This window comes from Zootoca vivipara, chromosome 1 (genome assembly GCF_963506605.1).
Source record: "Zootoca vivipara chromosome 1, rZooViv1.1, whole genome shotgun sequence".
NCBI classification, from domain to species: domain Eukaryota; kingdom Metazoa; phylum Chordata; class Lepidosauria; order Squamata; family Lacertidae; genus Zootoca; species Zootoca vivipara.
In genome coordinates, this window is record NC_083276.1 from 83,999,295 (window position 1) to 84,023,593 (window position 24,299).

General features: G+C 47.0%; 2 protein-coding genes across 8 annotated transcripts in view; one reads left to right on the forward strand and one right to left on the reverse strand.

Moving 5' to 3' along the window:
- Positions 1-4,656: 4,656 nt before the first annotated feature.
- Positions 4,657-8,377, reverse strand: INHA (inhibin subunit alpha). Its single transcript, XM_035126580.2, has 2 exons — positions 7,938-8,377; positions 4,657-5,417 (listed from the first exon to the last, which is right to left on the reverse strand). Exons 1-2 carry the CDS (start codon positions 8,221-8,223, stop codon positions 4,660-4,662), a joined length of 1,044 nt encoding a protein of 347 aa, XP_034982471.1. The 5' UTR covers positions 8,224-8,377; the 3' UTR covers positions 4,657-4,659.
- A 3,391-nt stretch (positions 8,378-11,768) lies between these two features.
- Positions 11,769-24,299, forward strand: part of OBSL1 (obscurin like cytoskeletal adaptor 1) — a 65,771-nt gene continuing 53,240 nt past the window's right edge. For 6 of the 7 annotated variants that reach the window (XR_004693285.2, XR_004693288.2, XR_004693287.2 and 3 more), the window contains exons 1-5: positions 11,769-12,128; positions 13,914-14,982; positions 20,232-20,501; positions 20,581-20,841; positions 23,111-23,416. Coding sequence is in view for 2 of the 7 variants with exons in the window: in XM_035126611.2 (XP_034982502.2) it covers positions 12,084-12,128; positions 13,914-14,982; positions 20,232-20,501; positions 20,581-20,841; positions 23,111-23,416 (1,951 nt within the window). In the remaining 5 variants the exon portion in view is untranslated. Of the gene's footprint in view, positions 12,129-13,913; positions 14,983-20,231; positions 20,502-20,580; positions 20,842-21,320; positions 21,426-23,110; positions 23,417-24,299 lie in introns of those variants that run through there. The other variant, XR_009558046.1, reaches the window with a different exon arrangement.

A 24,299-nucleotide genomic window follows, 5' to 3' on the forward strand; every position in this document is an offset into this window, starting at 1 on the left:
TTTCACCACATCCCCACAGGCAGCAACACCTCAGGTCTATCACAGGGGTTTCTTTCCAGCCTTGCTGCTGGTTTGTACCACCTCAGGCTGAAGGTGGAGGGTTCAGATGTTGGATACACATTCAGTACACCAACTTTCCCCAACCAGATTCCCTCTAGATGTTTTTGAATGGCATCTCCCATCATTCCTGCCCATTGACCGTACTGGCTAGCTGGGGCTGGTGGGAGCTGTAGTCCAAACATTTGGAGGGCACCCGGTTGTGGAAGACTCTCCTACACATTTGTATGTGGGGGAGGGATTATACCAGGGCTGGGGAAGCTGTGACTCTCCAGTCACAACTCCCATCAGCCCCAGCCAGCATGGCCAATGGGCAGAGATGGTGGATGGTTTAGTCCAGCAACATCTGGAAGGCCAAGGGTTCCTCAGCTGAACTGGGGAACTGTATACAGTGGTGCCTCGCTTAACGAATGCCCTGCTTAATGAAATTTCCGCTTAACGGAAAGGATTTTTCAAGCGGAGCTTGCCTCGCTAGACGAATGCGTTTTATGAAAAATCCGTCTAGCTAATCGCGGTTTCCCATAGGAATGCATTGAAATTCAATTAATGCGTTCCTATGGGCAAAAAAAATTCAAGAAAAAATTCAATGCATTCCTATGGGATTCGCTAGACGAATTTTTTGCTATAAGAAAAGACCCGTGGGATGAATTAATTTTGTCTAGCGAGGCACCACTGTACATGGCAGAGCATATACTCCCACCTTGACTGCTCTGCAACATTACTGTGGCCTCTTGTCTCTCCCCTGCCTCTCCAGTAACACATCCTGTTGTACTTGTGTGGTTTGTAAGCTCAGCCAAGCCCCAAGAGATTAACACTGTTCTGATTCATGCTGTGTTCTATAGCACTGGCTTCTCCTGTGAAGGATTGTTTGAACAGTCTATCCTCACATCCTCAGAAATGGGTTGGGTTGGTGAACTTGGGTTGTGCAGGCAAGGCAAGAATGAGAGGATTGCAGGCTTGGTCCACTCTAGGAACAGCACTGTAGCTCTATTGCCTACAATGACTGGCTGTGCAATTGACACAAGATAATATCACCAAGGCTGCTATCTGTACAGAAGCAATAAAGCCCCCCCCCCCATTAGCAAAAGTAGTTTCTTTCCAAAATAGGTTTTATCTTAATTGCAAACGCAGTAAATAAAGAGTTCACTTGTGATATATCAGTGGTTCAGTGCTCAGACATCGTTCCGCTAAAGAGCTTAATCATCGAGCTGTCAAAATCAATTGTAACAGAATTGCACTGAATTAACAAGTAGAATAAGGAAAATTAAAAATACGTTGAGAGTGCATAATTAAGACATACCTTTGTAAATGACTTAAAGCAGGGATACATCTACAAGAATAAAGATAGTCTATTCGCACATACATAGTTAATACCCCCAGTCCCACTAATACAAAAAATCTCTGTAGAAACTTACCTGTCCCTATCTGCATGTTTCTATCAGGAGGATATTATCTTGGGTTGATTGCAGTAGTCATTGTATCACCACCCTGTTCATTGTTTTATTGTTATACACTCACTGGCAGCAAGCAGCTCTCCCAGGTTTTCAGAGGAGTCTCCTAGCCCTTCTTGAAGGTGTGCCCAGGATTGAATCCTTATGCAAAGCCTAGATGCTGAACCCCTGAGATATCCCCATCTTGTAAAGCACCCCTGAGAAAGCTTCTCTGAAGAGTGGGGTAGACTTCTGAATTAATAAAATTTGTGTTGCAATGACCCACATTGGGCCTGAATAGAGCTGAACCAGGGTACTGAAAGGAAATGAGTTCTGGGTGCTGCTTAGTGCTCATGGTAAGGGAGCATCTCATTCTGACCATATGCAGCAGAAAGTCTCTGGTGGTTGGAGTGGACAGTGGTGAGGATGGCTAAGGGCTTGGTTGGTTGGTTGGTATGCCTTTGCTTACTGTGCTACTGGGCTTCTCCAACCCCTTCGTACTGACCCCTGCACCTTGATAAATGGAATATAAACGCTCCTTGCCTGCCAGCTACCCTTTTAAGGAACACACAGAGAGGCCTCTTCAAATCTGTGTAATGACTCTAGTGCAGGCACCCCCAAACTGTGGCTCTCCAGATGTTTTGGCCTACAACTCCCATGATCCCTAGCTAACAGGACCAGTGGTCAGGGATGATGGGAATTGTGGTCCAAAACATCTGGAGGGCCGAAGTTTGGGGATGCCTGCTCTAGTGTGTGAAAACACAGAGGAAGGGGGAAAGAATTTTCCTTTCTCCTCCCTCAACATTTCTGAACAATTCAATGCAAGCAGTCAGCCTTGCCTCTCTTCTTGGAAGTCCTTCAAGGAGAGGTGAAAGTCAATCTCAGACTGAAAGTAAGCAAGCCCTGGCCATGTTCTTGAGTATTTTGCTGCCCTCTGCTGATCAAAACATTGTGTTACAGTCAGAAATTACTAAGTATGGTACAGTATGTGGTTTGTGTGGTGTGGAGAGAGATTGTTTTCACACAGCTGCTAGCTCTCACCCTGCCTGTGCTAATTTGGAGACCAACCTGGTCCTCTACCTAGCTGCTATGTACATTACACCACTTGCAAAAAGTTATTTACAAGCACATCAGTGAAACCAAGAGTGAATCATTTCCTTTCCCCACTATACTGTTTATTCAGTCTGTTCAGCAAAGTGGGTGAGTCCAGGGTGTCCCAAGATAAACATCTCTTAAAGGTGTAAGATAACACTGAGGTTTCAGGCAGAATTTTTATTAATAAGTTTTATTTATCTTGCACAGTCTCAGAAACATCTAAATAGCCTTTTTTACAGCTGAACTGCTGATGTTAAAATACAAAGTTCAACAAAGCAAGGAGACTCCCACACTTTGGCTGTCACGCAGTGTTCTGATTACAAGCATCCAACAGCTGCAGGCAGCAGGACTTGGAAATTTCTGGGTTGCCTTCTGCTCCCACCCCCAGGTGCTCTGGCCAGCAAGAGGAGGAGCTAAGTCGCTTTCCCCTTATTGCAGCAGTTCTAATAGTGGAGCTTAAACACTGGTTGTCGATGTCAGCCCAAGAGCCATCCCCAATCTTCGAGCAGGCAGGACTATGCTAATTGCTGTTTGGGGCTGTGTTCCGGATAAGTTTTTTTGTTTTCTAGGTCCTACTTTCCTGCTCCCTTGAGCATTCCTCTTGATAGGATCTATAAGGAATCTACAGGCTGGGTAGAAAACCCTGCTGATCCCACAGTGCAGTATACCCCTCACCTTCCCCTCCGCCCTGTGCTGCTTCCAGGTACATCTCGGCACTTAAAAAGGAAGGCCCTGAACTTGGATTGCTTAGGTTAAGGACTGGGCTGCCCATGCCTCCTGATCCCCGTAGAGAAGGCAACTCTGTTAGAATGTGGTGCTGATAAGGCCAAGGTTGCAGGTTCAATCACCCTGGGCAAACATTACATGGGGTTGGACTAGATGATCCTTGGGGGTGCCTCCCATCTCCACAATTCTATGTTGCTATGATTCTGCAATGTGGCTAGATATTGAAGGATGCTGCAATAGAAAGATCTGGGGTAGCAGGAGGGCAACATATTGGGATTGAGGACTGTTAACCAAAATGGATAGACTTCGGATTGCTCAGACTGGACTAAAAAGATCTCCTGACATGGTTTTTGTTGGGGCGAGGCCAAGTTATGAAGAATCCTGGAGGCCAGAAAACGTGCTGGGCAAGTTGGTTACAAGGGGCAGATTGATCACCTGTGTGAGGGAAGAGCAGGCTTGGCAGGCTAAACAAGCCTCTGCTTATATTTTCAGGCGGGAACCCTATTGCAGATCCAAAGAGCTGTCCCAGCCTGATGCCTCTTGTGACAGAAGTGGTCTGTACTTGCAGTGCTAACCCAGCTGGGCCAAACGGTCAGCAACTTCAGGTTCTCCATCCCTGCCCTAAATAGTGCTCTGGCATTGGGAAACAAGGCTCTGTTTCTGGCTCTAGGAAGAGAAATAGATCCAGAACTATCTGTTTCCCCACAGGAATCTAATTTCCATGGTTGCTGAAAAGCAGCCTTGGCGGCTACCATCAAAAAAAACGCAAGGGGCAGGGCGAGGGTTTGTTTAATCATTTCCCCTTCTCGTTGCCTATCTGCTCTAAATTCCTCCCCAAAACTTTGCTTTTCCTTCTGCGAGGGAAATTAGATGGGATGCCTTTTTGACAGGAGGGAAGCAGGAAAGGAAACTATTAAGCAGCATCTCTGCCCAACACCTGCTTTTCCCATTCTTGGTTGTAACATCAAAAGATGCTCTTCAGTAAAATAAATAAACATGGGACGAAAACCTCAGCTGCATGAGATCTGTTGAACCCTCCCCACCCCCTGCCAGCCCAATGGCTGGCTGGAGAACCTTTACAGTGGGTAGGTAAAGATCATTATTACTATTACTATTTTACCCTCCCATCACTCTACAGTCCCAGCATTGCAACACATTATAAACAGCATTAAACACAACACATTAAAACAAAACACATTAAAACAACATTAAAAACACGACACTTAAAAGGGAATCGGCTTGGGTTTGGACAGATGGGGTCAGTCACAGGTCCAACCAGAAAGGAAACTTGCTCAAAAGCTTAAGGTGCATGGGGAGGGGTTGGAGGAGTTCTTCTGAAGACAGGTCCTTGCTACATGCAGGCGCAGTCCTGGGTGAGGATGTTGGGTAATGTCTCATACTTGAAAGAGTAGCCACCGTCTGAAGTAGTGCGGACCCGCAGGGAGCGCATGGTACCTGGCAAGGCTGCACAGCACATTTGCAAGTTGGGCTTATGGGTGAACATTTGGGCATCGGAGCAGGTCCCGTGGCAGTAGTGGAATATGAAGCTGCTGGGGTGCACGATCCACTTGTCCCAGCCCAGCTCTTCAAAGGAAATGTTGACGGAGGCCCGATGGCAGTCGCCACCTGAAGGTTCGTTAAGTAACTTGAAAGCGGCTGGTGTCCCGGGCACCACGGACGAACGCCGGGCCCGGTCACGTCCTCTGGGCTTGGTTGCTGTGACGAGGAAGGGTATCTTCTCGGCATCCGCCAAGCAAGGGCAGCCAGGGCAACGGACAAACAGCACAAATATCTTCTGGGAAACGTACGGCAAGAAGGAGTCCCCAAAGTGGAAGACGGTCCAGCCCTCGGGGGCTGGCACTGCCATAGTAGCCACAGGGACCCGGCCTTGGTCAGAGAGCTTGAGTATCTCTACCTGTGGCTCAGAGCCATTTGATGCTGCTGCTGATGAGAGGTTGCTGCTCTGAATGGTCACGGGGCCTGTGTAGAACCACAGCTGGGCCGAAGTCACCACACGACTCAGGGTGTGGGCGGAGGACTGGAAGATGTAGGTGAAAACTCCCGCATCCTCCGGGAGCTCATCAGGCTGAGGTGGCCCACATGGCACGTCTGCAAAGGACAAGAGAAGTCAGCAGGGTCTTTGTTTGCCATGCAGGCCCAAACTTGGAAAGGCAACAGAAAACAGTATAGACCAGCCATGGAGAACTTGTGGCCTCCCCAAAGGTGCTGGGCTACAATTCCCATCATAACTGATCGTTGGCCATGAAGGGAGTTGGGAGTCTGATAACATTGGGGGGAGGAGTAGATGTTCCCCACCCCTAATATAGGCCTATAGGCAGAAAAGTCAAGTGCTGGTTTCCAGAGCTCCCTTCTGGTTGCTATTTTTTGAATCTTCATAATAGCTCCCAGCATCTGGCTTGTCCCCCACACACACCCCCACACACTTTCTGCCTGTTTCATGCTCTAAACAGATTTTTAAAAGCATGAGATCTTGGTCCCCAGACCCTGTCTGCTTTTGCTTTTCCTCCTCCCAGCAGCAAAAGTGTGGGGTCCTCATTTTAATGTTCACCCTGCAACCGTGGGCTAGGATTTTAAAATGGAACACTGGCTTTGAAGAGCTTGAAAGAGCTGGAATTAGCATGCTTATGTTGGGCTTGCATTTCCTAGTTCCAGCTTTAATGTTTGTACCTGTTGTACTGAATCTGCCTACAATTTGCCCACTTAAAGTAAATGTGCCTGTGATGTAGCTTGGAGATAATTCTCATCACCGTTATCACATCTGTTGCTAGAGACTTGGAGTATACCTGGGTCAAGATTATACTCACATGCCACAGCAAAATGTGCTTGTATTTGCATACCGTATCTTGAGCAGCCCCCCCCCTAGTGGCTGGACTGGATTTTCCTTTATGGGACACACTGAATGCCACCCCAGTGTGCTACCTCCTGACCCTTCCTTTGGAAATCCAGTTGGCTGCTTCCACCCTGCCCTAGGTATGCATGCAATCCTGTCTCCTGCATGCCTAGCTACATCCTGGCAAATGTCATAGGTGCATATATTTATACAGACATACTTGGGAAAGTGGTACAAAATTCAGTCAGGTGTTCTCTTTTATTAGACCAATTAACTTTGGTTGGGATAAGGGTAAGCAAACACTCAAGTGTCACATGAGAGCCTGCATGTCCTTGCGCCAGCGGAAGTTGGGTCCAATAAAAGACTGCTGACTTATTTTTGTTTCTCTTAACATGCCAGCATCTGTATGCGAAGACTAAGTTGCTACAGAAGAGCTAGTCAAGCCATAAAAAACAACATAATTTTTTAAGTCCCCTCCCTACCTCCTGTAAATAATTACCATTTTTCGTAGAATTTAAATTACCAATTTCCCATTTTTCTTATGTACATCCCATTTCATGCACAACTGGAAACTTCCCAGTCTGCTAATCCTGAATGGGGAATGTCCATTTCTCTCTCAAAGAATGCTCAGTAAACACTGCAGTCCTATGCACAATGCCAGTGAAGCACCCTGGAAACAATGGGGCTTGCTTCTAAGTTAATATGTGCTAGGTTGGGCTGCAAGGTTGCAGCCCCACCGGAAATGCAGCCTTAGGTGTGTCTGCACAGAAGTATGCCCTGTTGAATTCACTTACTTCCAGGAAATATTGCATACTTTGCACTGCAAAGTCTCTTTAAACTCAGTTGGGTATCCAAACTCAGAACTGGGCTGCACAGCTACAAGAGGGAAGGGATGTTCAGATGATACTGAACTTCAGTGGGAGTCCCAGTTTGGACTGGAGGAACAGAGGTAAGCACTTAAGGCTCAGCAGCATTTGCAGGTTGTGGATTTCTATACATATATATATACGGTATATGTATAATTTTTTGTATTAATTTTAAAATTTCAAATCAACATTTTACAAACTTTAAAATATCCAATCACTTCCTTTCTCTTTCCATGGTTCATTTTTACATATAATACATCCCTGCATATTTTATTATAACCATTCAAATTAATTTTCCACTTTTACATCCATCAAAAATTATTTGCTGAATATATCTTAATACTGCCAGCATTTTCAGCTGTATACAGTTATTTTCCATATATTCAATAAATGTTCTCCAATCTTCTTTAAACATATGTTCTTCTTGTTCTCTTATTCTATATGTTAAATCTGCAAGTTATGCATATTATGTCAACTTAAGTTACCAATCCTCTTTAGTTGGGACCTTGCTCACTTTCCATTTTGGGGCTAACAAAACACAGACCGCAGTTGTTGTTGCATACATAAATAACCTTTTCTGGCACCTGGGAATTTCAGTCTGGGTTATCCCCAACAAAAAGGACTCTGGTTTTTTGGGGAAGGTTTTGGATTTCCAGAGCTGGAGAGGAACGCTTTAGCTGGGGGAAGCAAATATGTCAGGTGTAAAGTCTGCTAACTGGAGCAGATGGAAGTTGGTACTCTAAAGCATCTGGGGGGGCACCAGATTGGGGAAGGCTTCATCCGAGGCAGTGGGTGCTAGGTGACTGAAATTTCTTCCATGAGAAATCAGTCAATTTTTAAGATGTCACACAATTGCTACTTTGTGTGTGGCTTAACTTCCATAGTAAGCCCTCAAGTAATGGGCTTGCTTACCTCTGGAGGGGAAGGTGATCACCTGGGATGTGTCCTCTTCCTCCCACCTCTGAGCAGCTGGTGTGTCCGAGGCATGGCGCCGGCGGATCCCTCTTCGTCCCACCTGGACCCTTTCACCTTGAAAAGCAGGACCCAAGGACTCCAGGAAATGTGCCCTGACTTTCTCCAGGATGAGCTGCCTGTCAACCTCCCCGCTGCTGCAGCCAGCCACGGCACCCGGAGCCAGCAGCAGGACCAGCATGGAGCTGATGAGGGTCCGTGTGCACAGAGAGCTCTGATCCAGCATGTGCAAATAGGGTGTGCAGGGTATGCAAAATTGCTGCTAGATGGATGTAAGAGTGCGGGCTGAGTCTCTGTGGCCAGGAGCTGGTTTGTGGTCCAAGGGGTGCGTGTGTGTTTGTGCGTGCACAGAGGTCCTATGCGTTCTGTGATGTGGTCTTGCTCCTCCGTTCCCTCCTGTGTGTCTAACTTGCCAGGCTCCTTCTGCCTCCTGACTTCCTTGCTGGAGTAGGATGGCATTGAGACTGTATCTGACACTGACGCAAGTGTCTGCCAGCCATGAATATTATCTCCTGGGCAGCAAAACACAGGAGACGTCTGGAATGCAAGGACAGTGCTGCCCTGGGGACAGGGCTTTAGGGTAGGGTACTCTGAGGGAGAGAGGGAGGCCATCGAGGGCTGGGGTGGCAGCAGTGGGGCACAGCAGAGACCAAGAGGGCAAATGCTTCCTAGTTTTTCTCCTCCTCCCCTCAATAACAGGCTGGAGATCCGTGTTGGTTCTTGAGTTACTAAAATCAGAGCTAGTCAATCTGACCAATCCCAGGAATCATTAGGGAGATTCAGGCTACAATCCGATTCCCACTAGCCTGGGATTTAGCTCCCTTGAGCTCAGTGGGACTTACTTCTGGGTGGCCAGGTACTGGATTGCACTGTAATATTGCTGTGCAACCCAGAATCCTGCATTCCTAAAGGCCTCACTAGGCAGCTTGCATGGATATTGCACACAAAAGAGCACAACCGCATTGCACCTTGCAACTCGCTGGTTCAGTATTCACAGGTGCTGAAGTGGATTGAGGTCTCCAAAAGGATGTGTTAGAATAATTGGAGTGGATTAAAATGACATTTAAACATGCATTTAAAATGTTTTTTTTACAGTCGCACCCTTTTATTACAGACAGTATGGGTGGTGAGAAGGAGTAACTAATCACATTTTGCTTAGTTAGTTGTGAGTACTGTGGGATGATTAAACAATGTCCCCACCTGGAAGGATGCTCCACCCACTGCTCCCTGCTCCTTGGTCCTGGATCGCATTTCGGAGATGGGCTTGCCAGATCCCAACCTGCCTGGTTACAAGGCTTTTAATCCTAAAGAGACTAAATCCATAGCTGCCCCTGCCCCTTCTGACCTGGAACAAATTCTTAGACCAGTGAACCATACAATGCTGCCTTTGCAATGAATTGAACTCTTGGTCTATCTCACTTGGTGCCATCTGCTCTGCCTGGCAGGAGCTCTCAAACTCCTGTTCTGCTTGGTGAAGAGGGATCCCTTTCACTGGAGATGCCATGGATTGAACATGGGACCTTCAGTATGCCAAGCATGTGGTCTACTGCTGAGCTATGGCCCTGTCCCAGCTAGAGCTGGTCAGTCGATTGAATCGGGAACCAACACCACAGATTTCTGCTCATAGTGCTAAACTCAACCCTTCCCTACATCCCAGGGTTGGGGGCGGCGCAGAATGTGTGAAGTGGTGACTGGAACCCAAACGCAGACAAATAGTTCATGGATTGAGGGAGAGACTACAAAGAATGTAATTTTTCAAGCATGTATCAAAGAATTCAGAACATCTTGCTGCTCCGGCATCTGCTGGTTGAGGTTAAATTTCAACGCACTCTCAAACTGTGGTGCGATCCGGTTCGCACTGGCAGCAGGGATTTGGTGGGGATGATTCCTGGACCCAAAGGATAAGGAAGTAAGCCTGGCCTGGACATTTTCTGGGGTGGGGTGAAACTGCTGCCAGTGCCATCTCATCTAACTTTGTATGCCCATGTGATGTATGCCCATCTGCCTCTATGAAAGAGGGTGGCAACTGAAATGGGTGTGTGGGCGTCATGCTGTGTTATAGAATAAGTAGTTCAATCCCTTGGCAGTATTCATGTTCAAACAGCCCAGGGGTCATCTAGGATTTGTATCACAACACCCTCCCACCTTCTTTAGAAATCCAGGGAAGACCCTTGCTGCCCTGTACAGGCCTAATTTCCCAGTGCTCAACAAAACAGCATCAGTTGAAACAGTTTACATGAAGCAGAATAAAGAGTGTCTCACTTCTAAGTATACAGGTAGGTATTAGAATCATGTAGTTGGGACCTCAGCGATAATCTAGACCAACCCTCAGCCAATCCAGGAAAGCCACTGCCTCATCCCTGACAGCTGTTTTCCCAGTCTCTGCTTTAAAACCTCTAAGGAAGGAGGGTCTGCCACATCCCAAGGCATTCTGAGCAAGCTAATGAATTCATCCCCATCTCTGTTACAGCTTAGCAGTATGCTGACGGGTGTAAAAAAAAAAGTATGGGGATTGGTTCATTTTTTGAATTGCATTATGACATGTAAGCCCCAAACTTAAGCCTTTCATAGCACAGTTCAGGGGGGTGGGAGTTTCCCCTTTAATTCTGTTGAATGCATAAGCCAGCTTTTACAAACCTGACGTCTTCCAGATGTTCTGGACTACAACTCCCATCAGCCCCAGCCAGCACATCTGGAGGGCACCAGGTTGGCAGAGGCTGCTGTAAACTGACCTCTCCACCACCGCTATGTGTTCCTCATTGAGGATCTACGGCGCCTTCCTTCTCAGGCCCCCACCCTGGATTCCATTCTTTTCTTTTTTAACCTCTCAGCTAAGAGTAGGCTGCCAGTTGTTCCCTCCTGGGAAAGAAGCCAGTCTCTTGGGAAATGGGGAAAGTTGCAAATTATCCTGAAAATGAGGCATGCGTTTAAATGGCACCAGTATTGTTTGTTGATAATGTTTGTAACATGGAAAGCAAATGAAGAATGCAGTTTATGGGGAGAAAACAGCTCAGTACTTGTTGAAATGGTGGCAGTGAGAGAATATTGAGTTTTCCTGTGACCTTCTGCTTCTCTTTTGGCTAATGTTGCCATATCCTTTGTCACCTCCCCATTCCAGTCTTCAGTGATAAAATACTTTCTAGCGCTGTAGCCTCGTTTCTGATTTTACTTCCAAAGTAGTATCCAGCAGCAGAGATGGCTCCAGGTTAAAGGGGTCCCCAGTCAAAGTGTCCTCTTGTGCCCCCACCCGCTTTTTGCTGATAGGCTCCTTCAGGCTTCAAGCCTTACCAATTCCCACAATGCCCCGGAATGTCCAACATAGTGTTACCTTGGTGCATTGGGGAAATTAAGATGGAGGCTGGCAGACCCAGCTGCCCCACGTGGAGGACAGGTGTTGATGCTGGCGGGCCCTATAAGGGCTCTGGGGTCCCAGCAGCTGCCCTCAAGTACCAGGTGCTGATGCCAGACCTCCCGTCCAGCGTTTTAAGCCAGTCACCCTTGCGATGTGACAAGAACCAGAATTTCAGGCAGCCTGTGGGGGAGGGGGTTATCCTGAGGGGTGGTTTACCCTGCTTTGAGGCCATGGTGACCCTTTTCTCCCCGTCCCCTGAGGTGGGTTCTGCCTGAGGCAGCTCCAGGGCTGAGGGATGCCTTTGTGCTCCTCCCTGCTGGGCTCTATACTTAGCCAAGCCCCAGCCCCCGCTTATCAGCCCAGCCATGTCATCAGAGGGTATTTTTGGGGACAGCAGCTGCAGGCATTTGTAACGTCGAGTCCCTGCTCTCAGACGCCTGGTGAGCGGGGCAGAGGAGAGGAGGAGGAGGCCAGGGACCCACATTATGTGAGGGGCAGAGGGTAAGTGCGTGGGGAAGTGGTGCAGGATTGGCAGACCGGCAGCAGGGATGCCCAGTCTGGGGCACTGTGGTACACAGAGAGAGAGAACAACGAAGGAGAGCAGCTGGCATGAGGATAGATGGATGGATGGGCAAGTGGAAATCGTCTGACTGGAGGAGGAGGAGGAGGAGCTGATCGATTGACAGAGTGGGGCAGTCGTAAAGTGGATGCACAAGGTGGCTTGAGGTTAGTGAATGCCGGGAGGAAGGAAGGCCGGTCCCCTCACCGCCCCTTACGAGGTAAGTGTCATGCTGGGGATAAAGGGGAAGGAGCTGGAGGGAGGCAAAGTTATGGCGGCGGCAGTGGTACTCTGGAGCTGCTGTGAGTGGTGATGGCTCTCCAAGATCCTAGTCACTGAGGGATGAATCAGATGAGAAAGTATTGGGGCTGGCTTTGGGATACCAGCAGAAACCGCAGCACCAAGAGCCTGGCTAATCTGAAGCCTGGAGGTGGTGGTGGTGGTTTGTGTGCATGCCGCACAAGGTGAGGATAATAACCCAGAACCTTGCTCTGAAGCAAACCCTTTCTCTCCATCCTGTCCCTGCCACTGACTCAAGTACACAGCACACAGACATTCTCTTCTCATCCCCCAGCTCCTTCTGTGTGAGGAGTTCACACAGAAAACTGGAGCCTTTTGAGTGAGAGCTGGAGGAAAAAAGAAGGCTCTCTGGAATGTTCTCCCTCCCTCCTGCTCCATGGGATGTCAGCCTGTTATCAGTGAAGCATTACACAGAACAGGATAGGGCAGGAATGCATATTGCGGCTGCAGGCCCTCTGGGGGCTGGTGTGGCATTTGGGCACAGAAAGCAAGCTGTGAGGTGCCCAGTTCAAATCTCGCCTCAGACTCTATGCTGTTTCTAAGTGGTCCTTGAGAATCCACTACCCTCTTAGCCTCAGTTCCACCCCCTCCCCTCCCACACTGTGTGGATGATAATACTGACCTACTTTATAGTTGGTGGATGGCAAAAGCACTTCAAACACTAGAGATATGTTGGGTGAAGGAATAATCAGCCTCATTTAACGTGATTATCCCCATCTTCGTGAACTGGTGGTCTTGGAACTGTCTCATCAGTTGGAACTGTCCTGGCCCAGAGTGGGGAATCCTGGGTCTTCCCTCCCATGACTTGTGTGTCTTGGGGTCATGGGGGAGTGGGCAGAAAAAAGTTGCCTATATACATGATGCTTCTTCCCAGATTTCTATGAATGCCCACAAAATGAAGGTGCAATGTAGCCCTCTCTCTCCATTCATTCCCGTCTGATTGACACGTATACATTATACTGCATGTGTGAACTATCTTGAGATGTCCAAAGAGAGAGAAGAATAAAAGTATGATGGGACAGCACTTCATGGTGGGTGCAATTGCAGAAAGGAAAAAGGATCACCTCTTCAGGAGGCGTAGAATTGCACACCGAGACCATGTGTCTGCCCCTGACCTTGGCCTGCTGCCAGCATGAAGCAGCTGCTGAGATTAGGGCAAAGGGAGAATTTGATGGACTCCGCCTGCCTAAAGCGCATTTGTTGATATCCTATTTTGTCCAGAGGACCTGCCCACGGGATCATAGGGGCCAGAAGGTAGTCTAGTACCCTGTCCTACATACAGCAGAAACCTTCTGCTCATTAATCCCCTACAGCCTAACCTAAACCATACAGGCCTAGCACAGGGCACAAACGGGCCAGCGTCACTGAAGCAGGTTGGTACAAAGTGGGATTATCTGGCGGGATTGGCCTGGAGGCACAACCAAAGGAAGCCTGTGGTGGTGAGAGCAGCATGGGTGGGTTGAATGGCTTTGGCCTCCATCTGCCATGTGATAGCTTCACTGGCTGCTGAAGAAAGGTTGGATAGCAGTGCGATAAAAATATGGGTAGCATAAGTGACCGTATGGCCATGTGCCTGCATAACAAACTGAGCTCTGATCCACTTAAACATCACCTTGGGTTGAGTGAACTGAATCGCAGGGAATCGTCTCCTTCCCCGTCCTTCACCCCAGCTTCTCCAGCAATGGTTCTTTCTTGATCTCTGTAGGTCCCTGGCCTCAGCTGTATCCCAAGTGTGCCAAGTATGGATGCCTTTGGGGGAGCTCCCCGATTTCTCACCTACCCACGTACTTTTACTGTGCCAAGTGGCACCAATGCGGTCCTGAAATGGCAGGTAGCGGGTGAGCCACGTCCCAGCGTCGCCTGGGAGAAGGACGGCTCTGTGCTGGACCTGCCATCAGGGCGGATGTTGGTAGAGGCTGACGGGGATGCGTACAGCCTGCTGGTGTATCAGGCTGGCCCGGCGGACAGTGGGCGCTATGTGTGCAAAGCTAAGAACAGTGTGGGCGAAACCTATGCGGCTGCTACTCTCAAAGTGGAGGCAGCAGAGCTGAGACCCAAAGGAGAGATCAACACTCAACCTCCGGTCTTCCTGAATAGGCCGGTCTCTGCACGCGTGACCAGGGGAGAGGATGTGACCTTTGCCTGCAGGGTCTCGGGGGAGCTTGAGTGGGAAAAGGATGGGTGGAAACTGTCAGACATCTTTGAGAGCAGCCATTACAAAGTGGGCAGAGCGTCTGGTGACTGGCACTCTCTGCACATCTATAACACCCGTCTCCCAGATGCCGGTGTTTATGTATGCCGGGCACAGAACAGTTTTGGAGAGACCATGGCTGCAGCTGTCCTCCTGGTGGATTCTGTAGCATGTGATCCCCACAGTGATGCATTTACACCCCAAAACAACCATTTCAAGAAGCAGCCGGAGGCACAAGATGAAAAGTGGAGGTGGCATCATCCTGGGCAAAAGGTGTTGTCAGAATCCAGGCAAAATGGAGAAGTGCTTCCTAGCCCACCCACGCCAAAGGCCTTTACCGTCAATGAAGGGAAGCACGCCAAGTTCCGCTGCTATGTAACCGGGAAGCCCAAGCCGGAGATCGTCTGGCAGAAGGATGGGGTGGTCCTGTCCCCCGGAAGGAGACACCTGCTCTACGAGGACAGGGAGGGCTACTTTATCCTCAAGGTGCTATACTGCACAGCTCGGGATTGTGGCCTCTATGTATGCACAGCCTGCAACACTGCTGGCCAGACACTCAGCGCTGTGAACCTCCATGTCAAAGGTGCGTACATTGTAGGGAGGGGGGACAGAGGGGTGGGTGTCTGAGTCCATGAGTCAGAACAAGAAGGGCGCTTGGCATGTGGGAGGGCAAAGCCTGAACAATTATGGGTGCCTCTAAGGACATAAGAAGGAGTTGATCTAGTTGAAAACAGGGGAGCCTGTTTTCAACAGGATTAAAGTATTAGAGGTAGGACAACCCCTTGAGGGTGTAGAAAAGCAGAGACAGGGTGGAGTGGTGGGTGTTACAGCATAAATTATGAGTTTTGAGTTAAAAGTAAACCCTTCCTCTTACACACCCTTCAACATTTCTCTGATGAAAATAGGGATGTCCTATTCTATTATTATTATTATTATTATTATTATTATTATATTATTATTATTATTCCCCGCCTATCTCCGCCTATCTCCGGCCCATCACTCTGAGGAGCTGCCAACATATATAAAAGCATAATAAAACATAAATCATTAAAAAAAACCTTCCCTATACAGTACAGGACTGCCTATGGGGATCACATATCTCCATACCCTCCTACATTTCTTTGATGAAAATAGGGGCATCCTAAGGAAAAGTGGGACATTCTGGGATCAAATTAGAAATTGGAACGGTTTCTGTAAATCGGGGAATGTCTCTGGAAAATAGAGACACTTGGAGGGTCTGTTCTTAGATTATGGAACCAATTATGCCTGCATGACCTCCGATCCACCCTTGTCCTAATGGGATTGATGAACCAAGCAGCCAATTGCTCCAGGCTGGAGTGTACAGACAGCTTATTATGTAAAATAAGAACCGTGATGCAAAAAAGAAGTACAAGCTCCAGAGTAGGTAGTTCATAGGCCTGGAGCCAAAACGATCTCATATGGAACTCATATGGCCTTCTCTTTTGGGGCCTGAGAGACAGCAGCATACTCAAAGGCCACTGTAAGGGTGGTGGGTACTGCTCCCTGCTTGTTGTTTGCTTTTATGCTGAGGTGTCTGGGTGACCCTTCTGGCACATTCCTGGAAGCCTTGCCTATGAAGTGCTGAGTAGTTTGGGTAGTAGCCAGAGAGACCAGGTCAGATGCCAAGTGCAGGGCTGAACATGAAATATTTCCCATCCGGAAGGAGGAGACATGGCATGTGAGATAGTGGTCCTAGAACATATATTGGCAGGATATTCTTCCATCTTGCAAGAAGAACTATAGCTTTTTTTACACATACAATGAATGTGTGCAGAAATTACTCAAGTAATCAAGAGGTGTGTGTAGGCGGGGGGGGGGGGGGGGTAGGATAATATCTGCAGCTTTTGTGCCTGCTCATTTAACAACTGCACATTGACAAGTCTTCTGAGTTACTGTATGTGCCTACAAACTATAAGCCCATGGGATTTCTCTCCAGAATTACTGATCAACACATAGAAGTTGAGTGTGTGTGAAGGCGATGGGCACAATCCCCTCTTTTACCCATGGAGTCTACTCAGTCTGTTGAGTGAAGGGGGCTCTTGTGGCTCAGAGAACTGAAGGAAGGAAATTTTGTTTGCTGGCTAGCAGGATAAGTGAGGCCTAGTTACACAACGGCAGATGAGGTGGAAATACTCCTGGATTGAAGGTGGAGATTGCAGGACTGAGTCCTCCTCTATTGCGCATGCAACCCTAGATGTCAAGCTGAGAAATTATTGTCCAGTTTGCTCCTAAATCTGTTTAAAAAATAAAAATGGATGAGCATTCGGTGCCGGATTACCAAGTAGGCACTGGCCTATGGGCCCTACACCTTTTAGGGCCCCCCGCGACAATGGATCAAAATTATATTGGTTTGATTTTGAAAGGAAATTACAAAAACGCATTAGGACACAATTTGTGCCCCCCCCTTCAACTCCCCACAGGGTTTAATCTGGTGCTGTGAGCATTTAGCATTTAGCCACCTGCGGTTTGAAGTGGTTTTTACTGTTTTGCCCTACTGTTTTGCTCTGCCTCTAAAAGAATGCTGAAGGGAAGGGTCTGCCTGTGCCAGGGTCAACAATAGCCCGTTCTTTGTCAGACCTGGAAATTGGGCTATGAAAGAGCTTGTTTGGCCTTGGGCTGCCCACAGTTCTTGGTGCTGCCGGAGCAGAAGTAAGAATTCCTTGTAGAAGCTGCTGGCCCACCCCTGGGCTTTTGTGGATTGGTATGGGACCCTTCATACTAATGGATGTCATATTGGCTAAAATGAGGGCAAAGTGTGACAAGGGGAGAGAAAGGGAGGGTGTGCTTTAAAAAAAGTTTTTCGGAATTTGACAGCACTTATGGACAGACCCATTCTTTGATGGCTTGAAGCCCTTAATTTTGAAGAGGGTTCCAAGGAGATCAAGGGAGATGATGATAAAGGCTTTGCTGAGTTGTGCACTTTTGTTTAGCCTGGAGAGCAGAATCTGGGAGGTGGATGCATGATAACAGGCTTCAGTTATACGTCAAAGGCTGTCCTTAATAAGAAATGAACCAACTGTTCTCTGAACCTACTTAGGGTCAGGCAAGAGGAGAAACTGGCTTTACAAGAGGGGGGGGGAGAGTAGGAGGGGGAGAGAGATTGAATACCAGGAAGGTTTTTCTGTCCATAAGAATAGCCATGTTACCCAGAGAGTTTGAAGTGCCTACATTCGTGTTGTTGTTTTTTTGTTTTTAAATAGTTGAAACATCTGTCAGGACAGGAGCCTGAGTGGATAAAGGATGGAAAGAAAAAATCCCCTCAGAAGAAGCAGAGAAAGAGAGATGGCTAGTTGGACAAAGGAACTGAGTGGGCCAACTGTGGCCCATTAAGAATAAGTTGAATAAGTTATTGTGGCATGCTGGTCAACAGAAGGGAAACAGAATACAGTTTGTTTAAAGCCTGGATTAAGCAAATAGTAGATGAGGGAGTACAACTGTTCCCTGACTGTACCCCTTCAGATTGAATTAAATGTTTATTTTATCATCATCATTATTATCAATTAAAATTGCATACTGCTATATCGTTAAAAAAAATCAAAGCAGTTTACAGCAATAAAACCATAAAACCATACAATAAAACCATAAAAACTATATGAAGCACTTTTTGCTCATAGAAAATGGGACATGATAGATAAGTGTTACAGCCTGGCATTTCCCCTGAAATGCTAGCTTTCTTTGGGTGTGGGAAGGGTGGGGGTTTGCTCGACTGAAGTGGCTCAATCAGGATAAGTTTCACCACCTCACTGCTTGTGTTGACCTGGACCAACCAGAACATTATTTCTAGGGGGAATTCCCTTTAAAACATGGCAGATATTTTAAATGAATATTTGTTGTTATCTGTCTTAATGTCTTCTCATCCAGGGCTTAATCTGTGCTAGGCCTCAGTCCTGCTGACATCTATTCTCAGTTCTGAGATCTTTGGATGAAGGGCGATATACCAATTTAATAAATAAGAATAAGAATATAGGGTGCTGCCTTATACAGAGACAGGCCATTGGTCCATTTAGTCTGCCCTAACTAGAACCAGTTCTCCAGGATTTCAAACAGGGGCAGGCCTTTGTTTCAGCTGGAACTTGCCGGAACTCAGTTCCAACACCTCTCAGGTGGGGCCTTTGCCATTATAAGAGAACAAGACAGGCGTTCATGGTGAGTTCTGGCACATTTTTTAAAAAAAGAGCACTGGACAGGGGTATCTCCATGGAGATTCTGGGTGATTGAGTCGGAGGCCTTCAGGATGAAGGCACATACATTTCCACTGAGCTATGAGCAGGGGTGGACTTTGGTAATATGGTATCCTGAGCAAGGACAAATTTTGGCACCCCCTCCCAAATACAGGTAATTCTTCTTTTCACAATAGTTCCTTTTGCTACAGTTACTTTTTAAATAGATCTTCTCAATATTATTATTATTATTATTATTATTATTATTATTATTATTATTATTATGCGCCTCCTCGGCTTGGCGCCCTGTGCAAGGGAACTGCCCGCAATGCGCCAAATCCAGTGCGGCTATGAGAGAAGATAAACTTCTTACCAGTTGGGTGCAAAGTATATTAATCTTATCACTGAGTAACCTTATAGAAACCCCATGCATTGGAGATTAAGGGGAAGGACTTCCAGACAAAAAGGATATTATTTCCAGACTGACTTGAGCCTGGCGTCTTTTTGTCCTGAAATTAATCACTGAGCTCAGCTGTGCCATCAAAGCAACCCCTGCCTGTTCTTCCCAGAGCAATTTGCCCTTGCTGTTTCCCACATTTCCATCTCTGTGTTGCATTCCCTTGGGCTGCTGTGTGGGTGGCAGGTGTCCCTTTGCACTGGGACCCAGATAGTTGACAGCGAAGAGGTTGAGTGCGATAGATACCACATGCCACCCACTTAGCACTCTGCCACTTCTCAGAATAACTCTTGGTAGGAGAATCTGGCTGCCCTTCCCCCCCCCCCGATTCTGCCTCCCAAGTCCACCTTCCAATTCTGCTTCCCGATTCTGCAGGCAAAGGAAGGGCAGGTACTAGCTGAATATTCCTCAATACTGTTCTTCAGTGCCCCACAGCAGCTTTGCAAACAATTGAGTTAAACCTTTCATGTTTATCTAGTCCCTTTTTCAGTTTGATGGCAAAACATTCCAGAAAGAATGTGGGCAGGAGATAACCACTAGTGCTTGTTAAAACAATTATGTTTCAACCCTTACATTCATATTCCCTTTCAAGGTTTGATGACAAAATATTCTAGAAAGAACATAGGCCGGGGAGATTGCCATCATGTTTGTTAAAACTGCCTTGTGTGCATTTGTAAATGTTGAGATTCAGTATTCATTAACGCCTCTGCTCATCTTACTGATTATTCCATGTGGCAAAGCCCCAAAGAGTTTAACTAGTTACTGACACTTTCTCATGATGGATTGGGGGGGGGGTGTCAGTGGGTGTGACGACACCAAGAAAATGTGGAGTGGTGCTCAGCTCTTTGGTGTTCCCAAGCTCTAGAAAGAAGAACCAGATAGGGGTTTCTGGGCTGCAAATGTGCTTGATGGTTGAAGTAGGATCCCAGCCAAATGGAGAGGGGAAAATATCAGTTGTGTTGGTTGTGAAACAAAACACAAGGAAGCCAGAGGGCTGAGGCAGGAAGGTTGTGGTAACAACAAAGGAATGGACCTTTGTGAGGGAGAAGAGTGATATTTTCTGGATCCCAGCACCCTGACCCTTTTCCTCAGCTCTGGGACCCTGAAGATTTCAGCTGTCTCTGTGGAGATGGGCCTTTTCTTACGTTCAGGTTTCCACATACATTCAGGTCCATCTTTATCTCTTTCTCACAGAACCCCGACTGCGGTTCCAGGCACCATTGGTGGATGTGGAAGTGCTGGAGCGCCAGGATGCAGTCTTAGAGTGCCAAGTCCCTCTGGAGACCATCCCTACAGCATGGTATCTTGAAGACAAGCGCCTGCAGCCCAGCCCCAAGTACCTGATGGAGGAACAGGGCCTGTTGCGGCGGCTGACAGTGCGGGATGCCCGGGCCGACGACGATGGCATTTACCTGTGTGAGATGGAGGGCAAGGGCCGCAGCGTTGGGGAACTCTCCGTGCAAGGTGAGGAGAGTTTTGGAGTCATGTGTGGCTATGATAGAGGCTCTTCTTCCTGTGCTAACTGCCTAAACTCTTTCTTCAGGTCTGATTGTGAAGCGGTTGCCGCGGAAGCTGGATGTGATAGAAGGGGAGAATGCCGCCTTCTATGTGGAGACGCGGGAACCTGTGGAGGCACCGAGTTGGGGCCGTAATGGTCAGGAACTGGTGGAGGCACCACATACCCTCATCAGAAGCTTTGGCAAAACCCATCTTCTGGTCCTGGTGCACGTAACACGACACGATGCTGGGGTCATCACTTTCACAGCGGGCGAGTCGCAGACCTCAGCACAGCTCCGTGTCAAATGTGAGTGGAGAGGAGAGATGGGGCTAGTTGCAGGAGGAGAAGGAGCATTCAACTAGCCACAAAACCCATTACATTTGGCTGTTGACACAGACCCCAATTGTTAGTTTTCTCACTAAAGGAAAAGTTTCTTATTTCCTGTCTTTCATCCTGGACTGGATTGGAATTGATATCCCACAGAAAAGAGGTTTGACATATCCCACCCTAGAGCCAAACTATAAAGAATAATAAAATCATAGAATTATAAAGTTGAAAGGGACCCTGAGGACCATCTAGTCCAACCCCCTGCAATGCAAGAATATGCTGTAGTGTTCTAGTTGGTAGGCCAGGTCTGGATCCAGCCTGATTGAGACTGCCCTGAATGACGTGGAGTCAGGTCATAGCTGAATTGTCACAGAAATTTAAATCAATATTCTAATAATGACTAACACATTTCAACCCCTCTTTTGGCCTCAGATTCTGGTTTCGTGCTGTGTTTTATCCATTCTCCTATGAAAGCCCTTCACAGGTCACACTGCCTTTCAGAGAGTGTCACCAGGCTGCCAATATTTTGCAGGAGGGATGCAAGCACATATCATGAAATTTAGGTTTGTGCAATTAAAGTAGGTTAAAGTGCTATGTCACCAGAGTGCAACAAACCCACTTTAAAAAAAGAAATGGACTTTTTGTGTTAGGAAAGTGGCAGGAAATTGCATTGAAGCAGGTGGAATGAATGAATGATTAATGGAAAGTTGTATAGTAAACACCCTGCAAGCAAATCAGGATGAATGGAGGATCAATGTTCATTGTTGTATAACGACCCTGCCAACATTTTAGAATGAATGTTAAATAAAGACCAGATATGATCTAACCTCCATGTAAGCTTTGTGCAAGCAAATCAGGATGAATGCTCAATAAATAAGTTGTCTAGAGGAACCCTGAGCATCTCTATGCCAGAATGAGGATCAAATTGTTGTAGAATCACAAGAGAAAGAAATTGCAGCTAAGCTACAAACTAGCTACTTGTGAGACTTTACAGCTGAAATCTATGAATAAACCTTGATAAAGAGTTATTGTACTTGAAATGTCTCAGGAACAAAATTAATCATACTTAGAAGGCTTTGCTGACAGCAGCTGTTTTTGTTTTCTGTTTTTCTTGCTGTCCAACAATCTAAGCTGCTCCCTGCTCCCTGACGTATGCCCCAATTGTGTGTTTCTTTGCCTTGATGGTTTGTTTTGCTAACAGTTTCAGAGCCTGCAATTGATCATGCAAAAGTAGCTGGAATGGGCAAGGGCTGCTTAATATTTTACAGTATCTAAGTGTTTGTTCCTCTCCCATTCCCTCAAGCTTCATTCCCATGCTCTGGAATGGGGGAGGGAGGACAAGGGTTAAATAAGCCACCCTATCACTCTTCCACTCTTGATTGCAGCCTCAGAACTGCTTTTCTGTTTAAAGCAGAGAAAACTAACAAACACAAAATCATACTTTGTGGAAAGGACACACAACTTTGTTTAATGTGTATTTTGGCCCTAGGTCTATCAAGCAGATATGCCGATTGAGGATTCTCTTCCCTCCCAAGACATCACTTTTTGGGTTTTAAGAGTGTAAACTGAATTTGTGGAAATGTACATGCTGTTGGCAAAATCACATTGAAGTGTCTATTCTGCCATGTGCACATGTGATGAAAAGCTGTAGATGACTGTTGCTATTTGCTGCACACACATTGCCAGTAACCAGTAATGGCCTGGATGGGGGCTAGAGCTGAAACTCAATCCTAACAAGATGGAGGTTAAATAGTTTATCTAAGAGGCTTCATGGTATTCAATCTGTTCTGAATGGGCTTGTGACCCCTCTAAACTTAAGGATCAAGTTTGTAGTTTCGACAAACTCACAAGCTTTGTGACTGGAGAACCATGTATTCTTCTCCTCTCCCTTCCTCTCTTCTTCCTCCAGGCCCTAACTCTGTTCTAGGGGCTTCCCCAATAACTTGGAGCAGATTCAGGGAGAGTGCAGGAGGAAGAGGGGGTCCTGTTGTACTAACAGGATGTGCTGGTTGAATAATGCCATCTGACAGGAGTGCCTTGCATCATTTTAAGCTAGTGCACTAACTGTGGCCATAGATAGATAGATAGATAGATAGATAGATAGATAGATAGATAGATAGATAGATAGATAGATAGATAGGCAGGCAGGCAGGCAGATAGATAGATGCTGGCCAGAGTTATCCATGCTCTGGATTTTGCCCCAGGTTAATAAGATGGAAAATTGATAGAATTGAATTATTTTCTCTAGGTGCCAAGAGGATCCCACCAAGTGCACCCGTGGCAGCAAGGATGTGCATATCACGCAACAATGCTGCCCTCCTAACTTGGTGCCCACCACCTGATGTTCACCGCAGCCCACCAAGTAGTTACATTCTTGAGAGGCAGGCAGTAGGAGAAGCTGAGTGGGTGCCTTGCCTCACCACTGATGTTGCCAGCATGGTTGAAGTTCCAGGCGATGGTGTGCCGCAGGAGGCTGACTACCGTTTCCGTGTGTGTTCTGCCAATCAGTATGGATGTAGTGGCCATGTGGAATTCCCAGGCACTGTGCACCTTGGTAAGCCTCTCTGCCCCCTAATAGTGACTGGACACTGTCCCTTACTCAAGCATGGACATTGCAAGGATCTATGACCTTTTATTATTGAACCACTGGGCACTCTCTTCTTCCACTGTCCTTTGCCATTGGCCTCTGCAGCTGTGGAAACACTATAAGTGTTGCCACTTCCTTGCTTTCCTGGGCCATGATGATCCACCTGCCTGCTAGACTACCCTTACCATTTAAAGGGAAGGAGCACTACTCTGTCCAGCTACCTTCTGCTTACATTTGCTCAGCAGGGCACCTAAATTAGATAGGCTATTTCTTACTAACTAACCAGTATCTTTAGCATCACTATGTTTTTCCTGCAGTCAGCTTTGGAAGCGTGTGGTTTTCTTTTTCTTTCTTTTTTTGGGGGGTAGGAATGCTTGTTTCCTTTGTCTTCCAATATGGAGATCTGCACAAATATGTAAGAGTGAGAAAGAGGTCTTGCCTGAGACCTCCCTATTCTTTTTTATTTTAAAGCTCAATGTATGTGCTGTGATTACTACCGGTATCTCCATCCTAGGCAATTCACAATATACTGTGTGGCAATCTTGTGACAGTATCTCCTTCAAACCAGGCATGCTTCCAGCATGTGGCATATCTGTGGAAGTAGATGCCTTTTGTCTGGTACTGGGGCCTCTGTAAACAAAATGGCTAGGTTGTGCTCAGGTGAGGAGCAAACTGCAGTAGTGGAATCTGGCAATACAAGCCACCCACTGAAGCATCACCACAGATGTGACAAGCCACCCACCATGAGAAATGTGCTAACAAGTTTTCACAACAGTGATATACAATGGATTGTTTTCACTTATTGGATTCATCACAGTGTGCAGAAATCTAAATTAAATATATAAAAATA